This window comes from Saccopteryx bilineata, chromosome 2 (genome assembly GCF_036850765.1).
Source record: "Saccopteryx bilineata isolate mSacBil1 chromosome 2, mSacBil1_pri_phased_curated, whole genome shotgun sequence".
Taxonomy (NCBI): Eukaryota; Metazoa; Chordata; class Mammalia; order Chiroptera; family Emballonuridae; genus Saccopteryx; species Saccopteryx bilineata.
In genome coordinates, this window is record NC_089491.1 from 195,376,458 (window position 1) to 195,392,287 (window position 15,830).

Consider the following 15,830-nt stretch of genomic DNA (forward strand, 5'->3'; position numbering starts at 1 on the left):
TGCAGCTTTTAGTCTTATTTCTTTATGTCTTAATTTTGGTATTTTAATTATGATGTGTTTTGGTGTAGGCCTTTTTGGGTTCCTCTTTAATGGGACTCTCGGTGCTTCCTGAACTGTGTAACATTTTCCCACATCAATTTAGGGAAGTTTTCAGCTATGATTTCTTCAGTCAGGTTCTCTTTCCCTTGTTCTTTCTCTTCTTCTTCAGGAACCCTTTTGATGTAAATATTGTTTCTCTTCATGTTGTCACAGAGCTCAATTAGAGTTACCTCAGACTTTTTGAACCTCTTTTCTTTTTGCTGCTCTGCTTCTGTGCTTTCATTTTAGTTGTCCTTAAATCATTGATTTGATCCTGTGCTTCATCCAGCCTGCTTTTAATTCCTTCTAATGTAGTCTTCATTTCTGATATTTTATTTGTCATTTCTGACTGATACTTTTTTTTTGTGATTTCAATGTCCTTTTTGATGCTTTCTATCTCTTTATTTAGGTGCTCATTATGTCCATCCATTGTTGCTCTAAGATCTTTGAGCATCCTAACAATAATTATTTTAAACTCTGCATTTCATTTCATTCATTTCTTTCAGTTCATTTTCTTGGGATTTCTCTTGTTGATTCATTTGGGTTGCATTTCTCTGTCTTCAGATTTTTTTTGTTTATAGACTCCTCCATTGGTTGTGCTGTTTGAATAGCTAGCTGAATCTAGGGTTTATGTTTTCTGCTTCCAGCTATCAGTAGTGTTGGTTCTAGATCTTCTTGGGTTGGCATCATCTATTTTTTGTAATCCTCTGTGGGCTACTTGTCATCAGCTGCTGCTCATTTTGCTGTTTGTTTTGGTGGTTTCTGGGCCTGATTAGTGTGGGAGGGACCAACCTGTCGATAAGGATCAGCTTTCTCCAGCTTACTGACAGCTGTAAGAGAAGCTTCAGTACAAGCTTCAGTACAAGAGAAGCTTCCATACAAGCTTCAAGTTCTGAAAGACTTTTCTTCACTTTTCAGCTGTTCTAGCTCCTCTTTCAGCTGCCTTGTCTTTCCAGAGTCCTCTGTTGAAACACTTTAGTGTGGGCCTGATTGGCCTCACCTAACCTGCCCCTGCAGAGATTGCAAACTTTTTGAGTTAGGGCAGCTGAGCTTGGGATGATAATGTAGTAGGACCCCCTGCTCATGGATCTCCTGGGCTATACCTCAATACAGGGAATGTGGCCCATACTCCAGGGCCTAATACCTCAGCCTCCATTGGATACCCAAATTTTATTTCTCTCCAACAAGGTGAGCCACAGGAAAGTCTGAATTCCTTCTGATTTTCTCTTTCTGCTGCCTCTAGTTGCTAGCTACTCGCTTGGCCCAGCAGGGAATTCCAGGGATTAGTGCAGGGGCAGTGGGCATGGCTTGCTCTTGGTCCCAGTTTCACTCTATCCAGACTTTTTTTTTTACATATCTCAGTAAGGTGTTTCCATAGGAGTGCAGTGAGTGTGGCCTTTCTGTTCCAGAGATATGGCCTGCCTGCCAGTTCTCCGGTGGTGGGGCATGTTCTGAGCAGTGGAAAGGGAAGGTGTAGCTCGAGTATCACAGGAAACCTGAGTCACTGGCTCATCCCCTGCTTCTTCACCTTTCTGAACAAGCCTTTCCCCTGGCAGACTTGGTGTGGGTTCTTCTGTGATCCTTGGATATAGTAAAGTCCTCTTTGTTTAGTCCAAAGTTGGTTTTTCATGATGGTTGTTCTTAAATTAAGTTGTAATCCAATTTGGTCCTGGAAGGTGTCAGTTGTAACATCTGCCTACTCTGAGGCTATCTTGGAATCTCTCCAGTTTTACTCTTAATAAAGCTAATTCCACATTACTTTCTTCACATGAATTTTTGTGTTTGTTCTCAGTTTGATGCAGAACTGAAGGAGCATTTGTTCTATTTCTTTTCTTACTGTACTCTCCTCCATTCTCAATGAGGTCTTCTGTGACCAGAGGGCCACTGGAACTACTAAACTGCAGGAGTTTGTTGTTGTTGGCAGGGTCAAAGGACAGCTGGTTCAGTCCACCACACATCTTTTTGTTCCCCAAGAACTGATCTCAAATCAGGTTCCCCTCCAACTCCTTGGCTACTGAAGCTCTACTCCTTATACAGCCACAGAAAATCACACTGGTGTGGCATTTTCTGGATAGGAAGTGCTCTCACTGCACCAAGCGCCAAGAAACTGTCATAAAGTCAAAGCTTTGATTTGAATTTTATTCCACTCTATCATTGTATGGTGAACTCAAGGCTTATCCAGACCACACTATATCAAATATGGAGAAGAAACAAACCATTACAATCAAATGAACACAGAAAAACTGCAGTACAGTAGAAACATGTGTTTTGGTGATATTGCTCAAAGAGAAATACAAAGAATCAGACTAAGGCAAAAATAAAAGCAAGTTTTCTTGGTTTGTTTTCAGAAAACTGACAACTGTTTAGAACAAAGCCAAAGATCTAACTAAATACAAACCACTGGTGAAAACTGTGCATAAAGAAAAATAAGCTCAATCTTTTTCAGAAATGAAAGAAAAATAAAAAAAATTTTTTTTGTATTCCAACACAATTTGATTCACATCCAAATGTGAGTTGTTCTCTGTAAGACATTATATTTTATAGGAAAAATAATAGTCTTAAGACACATCTAAGCTTTTTTCTTAATTACTATAGTTCTACTTTATAATTATGATATATTTGGCTGTCTTTATTTATAAAAAATATAACTATCTTGTTGGTGACTTTTGTAAGGGCCATTATAGAAATAGTTTACTAATAGAAGTAAATAAACTATCTTACCACTTGGTCTAATTTTTAAACATCTTACAACATTTGAATTATATTTTCTTCCCACTCTTTCCTGCACCTGCTTTCATATGATTTTTTAACACATATGCAACAATAAAAAGACCACTGGATCAGAAGTCAGGTGGTTGAATTCTGCCCTTCAATTTTCTTATCTGTAAAAGTGATGTCTAAGATTTCTTCTAGTACTAACACTTTATAATCCATATTTAAATTTTATGTAAAAATTTAATGTATTCAAAATAAATATTTCCAAATAAGAATCTCTTTTGGTGCTAAAATATTTGCATTGAATTCTTTTTTATTATTATTGTTATTATTATTATTATTATTATTATTATTGTATTCTTCTGAAGTGAGAAATGAGGAGGCAGAGATAGACTCCTGCATGTGCTCAACCGTGATCCACCTGGCAAACCTTCTAGGGGACGATGTTTGGCCCATCTGCAGCATTGCTCTGTTACAACCAGAGCCATTTTAGCACCTGAGGCAGAGGCCATTGTGACATCCTCAGCACCTGGACCTACTTTGCTCCAATGGAGCCTTGGCTGCAGGAAGGGAAGAAAGAGGTAGAGAGAAAGGAGAAGAGGAAGGGTGGAGAAGCAGATGGTCGCTTCTCCTGTGTGCACTGGCTGGCAATCAAACCCAGGACTTCCATACATCAGGCTGAAGCTCTACTGCTGAGCCAACCAGCCAGGGCTGCATTGAATTCTTTATTGTTAACTGCAGTATATAAGTTACTCATTATGCAATTTTACTTATAAACATATAATTTTTTGAAAAAGTAGCATTCCATGTATTTTAACAATGTCAAAAAGGATATATTGACACACAAATTAATTGGAGAATGGAAGATTATAAATAAAGACTAGCTCTACATAAGGAAAGCTAATACCCCCCCCCAAAAAAAAAGTTGGGGCTTTTTGGTTATTTATTTAATTTAAAGTATTTTTCCTTTCATTCTCCCTTTTTACTAATGTATATTAATAGGATTACTTCTTGATTAGTTATTCAGGGCTTTTTATAAGGAAAGTATCCTAAAATATAAAAATATCTTATTAAAAATTAGTGATGAAATGTGTATGTATTGTTTACCTACACATCATCTTTTCTCAAAGAATAATTCAGTAAAAATGGTTATAAATTCATACCCCATGGTTCACTAAGAAGCCACGATTAACTTAAATTATACACACCTGCTGAAATAGAAACATGACCTTGATCCAGGGCTGAGATTCTTGGCTGATGAGAATGAAACTGGACTTACTGTATAGGCAGTAATGGCCCTTCTGGGAGCAAGTGAAGAATAACTTGGCTACACAACTTTTAACAGATTCTAGAAACAAGTACACAAAGCATTGAACATTCTATTCTTCTCAGAGTTACACTTTATACTTCAACACACAAGTCATCTTTAAAAATGCATTTTTCAGTTTTCAGCTTGTCAACAAATAACTCCAAATAGCTGTGTATTTGAGAGTGGATTTATTTCATGGAATGTAGATTTAAATACAGATATTTCAAAAAAAGTTGCATTGTTTAAAAGTTGTATTTTACCCATCTTTCTCCTGTTTTAATTAACAATGCATGGGGAATCTCCAAGCAACTCATATAGAAAAGAAAAACCTCTCCCTAATAAAAGGGAAGATACTGTGTCATTTCCTTTTGATCAGTCACCTTGAAACAACACCTGGAAAGAATAAGCAAATGGATAAAGGAACCCAAGCACTTTGGATGATGGATGATGTGCCGTAAGCCAGAGGCACTGTTCACTTGGTTGTGCAGGGGCCACATAAACAGCCTCCAGAATAACTCTGGCCAGAGGTGTGGCTTCCTGTGAACTGGCCCACTCTGATTCGAACAGGTCATTTCATTAAGCAGGGAAGCTTAATGAGATCATCCTTTAGAAACAAGAAAGTGGGGGAGGATGGTGGTAGTGGAGTAGATCAGAAAAGGTGAGAAGTTGTATGTAAGAGGAGCCATTTAATTCTTACAATCCTACAAGATGGTCATTATTATTTCTATTTTAAAAATAATAAAACTTAGCCTATTTGAAGGTCAGCTTACTAAACCACTCTGCCTGCCTTGTTCACCACCATGACTCTGGTAATGGGACGCACAACAGATGCTCCACAGAGAATATCTGCACAGATGAATAATGCTAAGGCATCTAGAAAAAATTGCTGAAGACTACCCAATATGTGGCAGAGCCAGGATTTGAACTCAGCTGAGTTTATGCCATGTTGGACTGTGTTAGGCTATACCATACTGGGGTCTTAACATCTGTAGAGAGACAGACTCCTGCATGTGCCCTGTTTGGGATCTACCCGGCAAGCCCTCTATGGGAAAATGCTCTGCCTACCTGAGGCTGCTGCTCCATTGATCAGGAACTGAGCTATTTTAGCACCTGAGGCAAGACCATGGAGTCATCCGCATGGCCTGGAGCCAACCTGCTCCAGCTATTTGAGCAGTGGCAGCAAGAAGGAAGGAAGGATAGAAAGAGAGAGAGAAAGAGAGAGAGAGATAGTGAGGGGGAGGGATGGAGAAGCAGATGGGTGCTTCTCCTGTGTGCCCTGACCGGAAATCAGACCCAGGACATTCACACACCAGGCTGATGCTCTACCACTGAGCCAATCGGCCAGTACTTGTAGTCATCTTATTATAGTCATATAACACTGGGGAACAAAATTTTTGTTGCATCCACAAAAACACTTGTTTTTACCTAATTCGAGTGTGCTGATCTCAAATCTGACATTAGTTTTTCTCTGTAAGCTAGTTTTTTTTTGCAATTCAAGATTTTAGGTTTTCATCTTATTGTAAAATTTTCAACATTTAGTTTAACATAATGAAGTAGAATGTCTTCTTGGGCATCATCTTTGTGAAAATATAATAATTTACATAATGCAGTAAATACACTAATACACTAAAAGATATGATTGCATCAGAATTTGTCTACAATTTCAAAATAGAACATATTAAAACACTTATTTTAATCATAAAATTTGCACAAAACTTATTTAAATTCTATTCAGGCAAAAATTTGCATTTGTAGCTCTTGTGTTTGTGTGCTTGTTGAGGACAATCTCATTTGATGCTCCAACAGTAGTCTGATCATCACTAACAGCTCCAAGATTTTCGGGAAACTTATCAAGGTGACTATTCAGGAAGTGAATCTTTATGCTCATGTTACATCCAATGTCGCAGAAAGTCAACAGTATCCTTTGAACCAGAAGTTCATAGTTTTCTGCTTTTTTGTTGCCAAAGAAGTTCTTTGTAACTGCCACAAAAGATTGCCATGCTGCTTTCTCCTCCTTATTCATCTTCCTGGCAAATTCTTCATCACAAATGAGGGTTTGAATTTGAGGTCCATCGAATACAACTGCTTTTATCTTCTCAAAAGACAAGGCAAGAAAAGCAGAAATAATATGTTGAAAGCATTCACTTTCTCTGTTTAAAACCTGAACAAACTGCTTAATTAAGCCAATTTTGATGTGAAGTGGGGCAAAAATGATCCTGTCTCAACTAACTACAGGTTCTTTCACAATATTTTGCATCCCTACTTCCAGAGCTTCATGTTTTGGCCACTCCTTCTGTGTCCAGTTTCTCCCAAGTTCAGCTGCCTCATAAACACAGAAAACAAGGATCCTTTGTGAAACCTCTCTCTTGTCATAGCAGGAAATTTACCATTTTAAGATCCACACAAATGATCCAATTATGCTCCTTATACTTCAGAAAGTTGAGGACAATTTTTATGTCATTATAATCTTCTCACAGATAAGTTGAATAACCAATTGGAACCACTGCATAAACATTACCGTTGTGTAGGAGAACACATTTCAGACTCCATTTAGAGCTGTCAAGAAATAGCCGCCATTCTGTTGGACTGTAAGTGGTAACACCTAGCTGGCTGAGAAGACTTCTGGTATCATGACAGTAAACAAAGTGTTTTTACTTCAGAAAAAAGTCCACAAAAATTTGTTCACGATTCCTGAAATGGGATAATTTAGATGACCTATGAAGTACAATACATTCTCTTCTTGAAGCCTGGAGGCTACTAACTCAGCTGCTTTCTTTGATAGACTCAAATCTCTTACTAAGTCATTTAATTTGAGTTGGCTAAACTGCTGAGGGGTTAATGACTGCTTGGCATCAGAAGAAGACCATTCAGATTCTACAATCATTTACTCATGCATCTTATCAAAATATACTTGATCACATGTTCACTTTCTTCATTTATAGAAGAAATAAAACCATTGAAAACTGGAATAGGGAGTGTCTCAGAGTGTAGGATAGGTCATATTGCTGAAGGAGTATTAGGATATGAGATCGTATGCCTTTTTTTCAGATAATAAATTTTTACATTTAAAAACAACTACAATTATGTAAAAGTGATGTGTGTAAAACATTAATTGCCTTTTGGTTATGTTCAATCCAAGAGTCATTGCCCTTTAACTCCAATTTAAAAGCCAATGCATGCCATTAAATATAACAAAATAAATTAAAATTGCATAAAAATTAGAGCATGCACCAAAAAACAAATTTCAAATTTGGAATCAGCAATGCAGAAATATATAGAAACAGTTCTAAAACCTCATGCAACAGAAAATGAAAAAAGAAATTGTTCCCCAGTGTAATCTGTCATTTTACATGAAACATTTTGAAAATTTAAATAGATTCAGTAAGCCCTATTATTAGAAATGGAAATAAATTAGATTTTTTTAATAAATTTTTATTAATGGTAATGGGATGACATTAATAAATCAGGGTACATATATTCAAAGAAAACATGTCTAGGTTATTTTGTCATAAGTGGTTGGGGACTCTAATTTGGTATCAGAGTCGGTCTTTCCCTGTGCACTGTCAGGGGTCAGGTGTGAAGGGTTAACAATAATAGGCTTTTCAGGAAACATTTGGAAGTGTTTGGGGAGCATGGCTGGACGACAGACTAGAGGAGAAAGCAGTGGAAACAAAACAAGCCACAGGGCAGTTTAGAAAAAATATATATTCAAATCTTAGTAATATTAACAGCTTTCTGTGATTCTGAAACATTGATATGAAAGAGAACTAGTTTTCATGAAGTTAATTGTTTTGGGGAATTAAAAATATGTTGGTCTGAGCATTCAGTATTCTTGTTTAAAACCAGAAATTATTTCTGCATTATTGGTGGGAGCAATGGGCCATGAGATGTAAAGAGAGCTTGAAGGTTCCAGGGAAAACGCAGGAGGCTTGGCTCTGAGAAAGAAAGACCTCAGAATAAAATGGAGCACAACATCAGATTAAAATTTCCTTATAAGAATTTGTTTGACCAGGGTAATGAAAAATATATTTTGACACTGATGCTCTGAAATATGGAATTTAAATTAATCAATTTTAGAGAAATAGGAAGGCAAGAGTATCATAATAGCAACACAAAAATGGTGTTTGAAATAAATCTAATGTGTGTATACACTTAGAAAGCAACATGTTTTGCTTTAGTAGAAAGTTTTAAAAGCAAGTAAAGTTCTTTTCTAAGAACTCATGCAATGGTGTGCCAGTTGCCAGTTTTACTTCAGGCCTTTGCCATGAAGAATTCTTTTTGTCTACTTCCCTCACTAAATTCTTACTGCACAATCATATTTTCTTTTGAAAATGAACATTGCTTAGATTTATTTACTCACCCTGAATATACCAGGGTTTTCTACACAAACCACAGAGGTCCCTGCTCACATTAAATGGGCAAAGTGATAGAAGAGAGAGACATTTAACTTGAAAGCATATCCACTAGCTAGAAAAATAAATCAGTTCTATGATAGAAGGTTCTGTTAATACTTGGAGTAAAGCCTAAGTATATCAGTATTTTTCTTCTCATTTTTTTTTCCAGAGCTTTCCTGACCTGGAAAGTTTTCTCCACAGTATTCATATTTAGTTGTTAATTTTTGTTTGTAACTTTCTCCCTCCTTTTTATTCAATGGTATTGAATGGTAAGTATGCAATAAATGTTGACTAAATGAATGAATGTCAGTCACTGTGAGAGCAGGAGGGGCTGTGGTGTTGACGCTACCCTTAAGAACCGTATAGCCCAATAAGAGAAGTTTCAATAAATAACATTCTTTATAAATATTTATAAATAACATTTATAAAAAATTGTTTTAAGTCCATGAGATGATGAAGAGACACACTATTATGAGCAGCTGTGACTAGGGAGTGACTTAGGAGTAGATAGCGACTAGGGAGTAGACATTTGAGGTGAACTGTGAAAGATGATCATGATCACCTAGAAAAAGTGTGAGGGAGACAAGTATTTTAAGTGTAGAGAACATACTAAAAAAAATTACACAAGGCATAAATGTTCAAGGTAATTCCTGGCAGTAAATTTAGTAAATATAGGTCATTCATTAAGATATGTTTTACTCACACTATTATTGCCCAAAGGGTTGTTTTTTTCCCTAGACCTATGTGAAGAGAGAAGATCAAACCATCATTAATAGCATCTATATAATAACATTGTTTTTAGACCATGAGATAATAGAGTCTTGGGAGGAAAACCATAGAGGTAAAGTGCCATTTTCATCATATCATACCAACGGCACATTTGATTAACATGAGCTATTGATGTTAACCTTGATCACCTGGCTGAGATAGTGTCTGCTGTGTTTCTCCACTGTAAAGTGACTCTTTTAGTCCCCACTTTCCAAACTGTAGTCTTTGAAAGGAAGCCACTACGTGCAGCCCACACTTAAATAGTGGGGACTTTGCGTCACCTCCTTGAGAGCAGAATAGCTACATAAATTATGTGAAATTCTTCTGGACAGATGTGTCTCCTCCTCCTTCAGTTATTTTATTCAAGTTATTTGTTCAATTATTCTATCACTATGCACTTATGAATATTTATTCCATAATTCAATGCTATTTTATTTATTTATTTTTGCTCTGATTGCTCCAGATTTCACCATTAGGAGTTCTTTCAGTTGGCTCTTGTGTCCACTTGATGTGCCCCATCATTGTGTATGTGGTTTCTTTTTTTTTTTTTTTTTTTTTTTTTTTTTTTTTTGAGTACTTATTTACTTTCTGGAACTAAAAGATGCTTCTGGTTCATCTTGTACATTTACTGTCCCTGTCTTAGAAACAGCTGTTTCTCCAGGAGCACTGGTTCCTTTTATGGTATTAGAAACCAGGATCTGGGTGCTAGGTATGCTTGTTGCTACTGGGGTGTCATTGCTTCTTGGCCCTCCCAGCTACCAGAGCAAGGAAATCATATATGTACACTAATACTTGTATATAAACATATGTAAAATTTTTCCATATTTAGCTATCTGTTTCTATATTAAACTAAACATAAGTTCACACTAATGATTTTAATTCTAATTCTTTACCATGTGGGTAGTTTTAACCTTGCTTATGTGTAACTCACAAATCAACAGTGAGAAGCCTGGCTCGCATTCTGTTAGTATTTTTATTTCTGCGCTACAGAAGGCAGTTTTTCTCTCTTGTCTCTCGCTCTCTCCCTCTCCCTCTCTCCTTCCTTCCTTCTATCTTCTTCTCATTCCTCTCTCTATTCCTCTTTCTTCTCTCTGTTCTTTGCATATTTAGCATCCACCATAGTGCTTGACATAGAGAGGCTTCCTTAAAAACATAATAATAATATTTTATTACATTATTTCTGGTTCTTTCTGGAGCAACAAAGATAAAAACAGTAAAATATTCCCATTAAAGTAATGAGAAATTACAATATAATATTAATTTTGATGTTGAAATTTTATCTCACTTTTAACTATACACTCCCCATGATCATATATAGTATGAGAGATATGCTATTTATTAATGTGAGCATTCCTCCTTAGTTTGGACATTTGTATTTTAGTTATATTCCAGATGCCAGTTATGTTGTGATCTTGGTAAAAAAATACTTCTGTATTTGTTTCATAGTTGTAAAATGCTAAAAAACCCAAAACATTAGAAATGTAGAAAGTCTACCAATTAACATTTTGGAAAACATTCTAAAATTAGAAATAGTCTTCTTAAATGAAATCATGAAGTTTTAGAAAGAGGTTACAATTTTATCACAATATTTCAAAAATCTAGTGGAAATTCTAACTCAAGCAAAACCATAATCAAAATTAAAAATAAGATTTTAGTTTATATATGTGTGTGAATTACTTAAAATATTAGAATAAATTGAGGTATGGAATAACTAAGGTTAGTATCATATTTACTATTATATCAATCACTGTTAGGTGTTTTATATAATTACCAATTCATCCTCAAAGTAATCTATTATTATAACTATTTTCACTTAAGAGGTTAAAGGGTCAGAAAGTTAAGTGACTTAAGTAAGATGCAGAAACAAGATTTGTTCTCAAGTTCATCAAAATGCAAGACCTATGTTTTATTCACAAAATGATACTACCTCCTCCACAGTCACATTGTCTAATGGACTTAACCTGCCTTCCCAGCTCAGTTGCCTATTATTTCTATAGGGACAGGACTGACAATTCAAAGTAAATTGTCTATCTTTAATAAGACCACAAAAATTGTTTATTCCTAGAAATATACATAAGGCATTACTTTTATGCAATTACTATATAGTCAGCAAAATTCACCTAACTGGTGGTAGAATAAATGTTTTAGTTAGTCTAAAAGGCCATGGCAAGTCTATAAAGCAAAGCTCTTTACAGGCCTAAGTAAAATGGGGATAATTGGCTTTTTTATCCTTAAATATGGTTGGAGAAAGTAAGGGAGGGTTTTGAAGCCAGAGAAAATAATCATAATGAATAGACTCAGAGTTCCTTAGAAGTGAAGAAAGCTATGGAATTAGGTGAGGGGACAGCTGTGGTGCTGACTTTAATGACCTGTGATGCTCTGTTATCAGTTGATAAGTGCATCTACAAATCTATATTGGATCTGAGAAACAGTATTCTTCTTGGAACACTAGATACATAACTCATCTCGCAGAGTTTTTAGTTATATATAATCTAGGCTATTATATACTTTTTACTTAGAAATAAAGGCCTTTTAGGAATAGAAATAAGAGTATGACTTTGATTTTTTTATAGCCAGTAGAAATATCAAAGAGTTGGCTTTATTTTTTAGATAAAGGATTGTTAGCTCTTGTTTTGAACTATTCCCCAAACTTACACTGTAAAAGCTCTCCAGCTAAATAAGCATCAAATAAAAGTATCTGGCTTATTTCCCAGGTTTAAAACTGAGCCTTTCTTTTTCACATCTAAACAATATTTCTAGAATAATTTATAGAAATTCAAACACAGGACTATCATGCTAGATTGAAGATATTCACATACTGAACATATAAATAAGCAACAAATTCAGAGAAGTCATTTGGAAGGACTTTGCAGGTAGGGAGCTAATTGCCGATTCCTTATCGGTACCTTATGAAGCAGCTCTTATTATCCCTGTTTCATCAAGAAGGAAATCTCAAGATCAAACTTTAAGAAAACAAATGAGCTGGAATTTGGGTTCAGGTTCCAGACTTCACTCTGTTTCAAATGGATCAGAAAAAAAGGTAATAGGAGTACCTCAAAAGGGAAGTATGCTTCAGTGGGAAAATCCTTGACCCAGGAGTCAGACAGCCAGCACCTTGTGGGTAGACTATTTACTTCCAATCTGTAAAATGAGGCAAGCTAAAAGCTGATCTAGAATGCACTTTAAAAATTTTATATTTTATTTGTTTATTATTTTCTCTGTCTAGACAATAAGCTTCATAAGGGTAAGGATTTTTTTTGTGGTAAAATAAATAAAACATAAAATTTTTCATTATAACCACTTATAGATGTCCAGTTCAATGGCATTAAATACATTCATATTGTTGTACAATCATCACCACCATTTATCTTCAGAGCTTTTTCATCTTGCCCCACTGAAACTCTGTCTCCATTAAACTATAGCTCTGTAATTCTCTCTGCCTCCAGGCCCTTACAACTACCAATCTATTTTCTGTTGTTGAATTTGAACACTCTAAGTACCTCCAATAAACAGAATCATACAATATTTATCCTTTTGTGTCTGGCTTACTTCATTCAGCATAGTGTCTTAAAGGTTCATTTATGTCATAGGATATATCAGAATTTTATTCCTCCTTAAGGCCTAATAATTTTCCCTTATATGTATAAACCACATTTTGTTTACCCATTCATCTGTCGGTGGACATTTGGATTGTTTCTACCTTTGGCTATAACGAATAGTTCTGCTGTGAACATAAGTGTGCCAATATCTCTTTTAGATTCTGACTTCAATTCTTTGGGATTGCCAGATCCTATTCTATGGTTCATTTTTTGAGGAACCACCACACTGCAATGTACTTTTTAGCTCTGAAATTCTATGATTGGATGAGGAAACATAGAAGCACACAAAGAAATGTGTCTGCAATGATTGCCCCAAGCAGGGTAAGATGTTTTCCCAGGGCTGCCAGGATGTGCTCTCAGCATTCAGGACAGGACAGGTGGCAACAGGTCTTGTCAGAGTAGACTTCTTTCTTTCCCTGACACCAGACAAATAGAAACCTCTGAAACCATTTCTTTCATCTTCTATTTAATTCTTTTTTGATGTATTTCAAAGACATGAAATTCAAAATACTGACTCAGAATGAATAAATAATGTCATTTGACTGTATAAATACCCTAAATTGGATAGAAAAAAAATGTAAGAGGAAATTTCTAGGGCTTGATTCTCTAGTAGGTTCCCAGAAATGTGAGTTGTTGAACTACTGTGAGCTTAAGGAGAAACTACCAAATATCTCATTTGATGAAGAAATTGGGGCAAGAAGGCAATGAGAAAGTAGATTTAGTCCTTTTTTCACTAAGTACTATTAATGTATTGTTGGTTAAGAAATACATGGTCCCTTTTCAGCAGCTTGTTGGCCCCTGGTCATATCACATGTGTACAACATCCCCACCCAGAGCACAAGTACTATGTTTATTTTTCCCACTCATGGCAAAAATTTCAGCCAGTTTTCAAAGAAGCATGCAGATGTTTTTGTTTTAAATCATCAGAAGAATAAAATAAAGTCATTTTACAAGTGATTGCTTTAATGATGCAAATAAAATTCTGAGAAGCAAAGGGAAGTTTGGTGATGCATATTAGAAAATGTGGAAACCATGGGTGTACAACATCCTACTCTTTGGCACTGATTTTGGAAAAACAATTCGAAATTATGTATTGGTATATGAACGCACATATATTTATATAAGTATATGAGAGAAAGATTTGTAAGTCTACAGATTAACCATTACAGTGATTATTCTGGGTTGAGAAGGGAGATTGGGTATGAGGAGCATACACTTTTTATTCCTTATACCTCTCTACTATTGTGATGTTCTCCTTATGGGATTATATTATTATGTTACCTGTATAATTTAAAAAAGTAAATCATATACAATAAAAAAGTTGATATTGTTTGAAGTAGGTAATTTAAATAATGTCTCACCAAATTATCATGCATTGGAACTAGTTTTATTTCTTTTATGCCTTCCTGAGTTTGCCACATTTCCCCTAATCCACTTGAGCCTCCATCTACCTGGCAGTCAAGTAGGCACAGTAGTGGTGATGGGCTAAATAGTAGCTAATTTTAGGAATTCTAAGAGAAAAACCTAGGTAAGATAGAATTCAAATACCAGAGTTGGGTTATGCAGCATGACAAACAAAACTTTTGTCTTGAGGAGGGTAGTCTATATTTCTTTATCTCCCTTGAAGGATATATCATAGACCTGTAGTGTGGAGATGTTGGCAGCCAGCTTGTGATGAGTTCTAGACAAAATGATGGTATATTTTCTCTGCACATCTTAGTTGTAATGTGAAATTTTATAATCTGACAATAAGTAAAAACTGATGACAGAGAATTAAGTTCAGTGAATAAGGAGACTCAGCTAGACAAAGAAATCTGTCCTAACAAAACATCAGAGTCTTGGCAAAGTGGTCCTTGGGAGAGAAAAAGGAGAAAAAATGTCAGTCTTATTAAGAGTCAGGTAGTAAAGGGTGGAGGACATGGAATCGGCTGAGGAGGGGTATCAGACATTTTTCACATCACATGAAGTGGGGTGTAGTGTCTCTTGGTGCTTATATGGTTGATTGCATATTTCTTATGTTAAAACTGTTCAGATATTGTACCCGCTTGCAGTTTTATGTTGCAATTGAAGAACAGGGTGAGACTTGCCCATTAACCTTCAGCTGACGGAGAATCTTGGCTGCTGCCCTGGTGCAGAGACTGAAAAGCCCCTCCCCTCAGAAGGCATCCTAAGACCAATTTCTCCAACAACTCCTCCGAAGTCCAGTTTGCGCAAAGATAGAGGTTAAGAGCACAGACTCTGGAGCGAGGCTATCCTGCTTACCAGCTTTATGTCCTGGGACAAGTTACACAAACTGTGACTTAATTGGGAATAATAATCACAGCTCTATTTCTAAGGGTTGTTTAGAGTCACCCAAAACTCTTGGCTTGCTTGGGACTTGAGACTTCCATTGTTAAAACTGGGTAGGTGCCAGGTAAACCAAGAGGAATTGAAACTGGCCACCCTGGTTAATGGGAGCATAAAACATGAGTTTCTCTGACATAAGCCTGTTCAGCACAGAGTAAGTGCTCAGTAATGTTTGTTATCATTATCATCTATTCAACTGTCATCACTATTACAGCTGCTGCTATTATATATGGAAAAAGAAGTGATCCCTCAGCCAGCTGGAAGTACTTGAATATTGCTATTATGCTGCTTTAATTAGAGAAAAGGTGCTACATAATAGCTCTTGAAACTTCTAAGTCTCTTAGTGTCCTGAAATTTTCACCTCTTTATTTTAAAAAGAGCTTAATACTGAGCTGACACTGAGGTTTAGGCTGAGATAGAATTCCATACGCTGGCAATAAACTTCTCTGGGGAACATGGCAGAAAAAAAATCTAGCAGGAAAGATCTATTAACAGAGCTTGAAGATGTCCATTTGGTCTCTAAAATCCTCCAAAGTTCTCATACTCTAGTGAGGAGCAAGTAAGATGTTTGATGTTAATGTTATTTTGAGGCTCAGAAGGACAGAAATATGGCAAGAACAC

General features: G+C 36.0%; 1 protein-coding gene across 1 annotated transcript in view; it reads right to left on the reverse strand.

Moving 5' to 3' along the window:
• Positions 1-15,830, reverse strand: part of VEPH1 (ventricular zone expressed PH domain containing 1) — a 301,496-nt gene that overhangs the window by 80,451 nt on the left and 205,215 nt on the right. Inside the window, 1 exon segment of the mRNA XM_066254910.1 lies at positions 4,002-4,141. Within this exon segment, the coding sequence (XP_066111007.1) occupies positions 4,002-4,141 (140 nt within the window).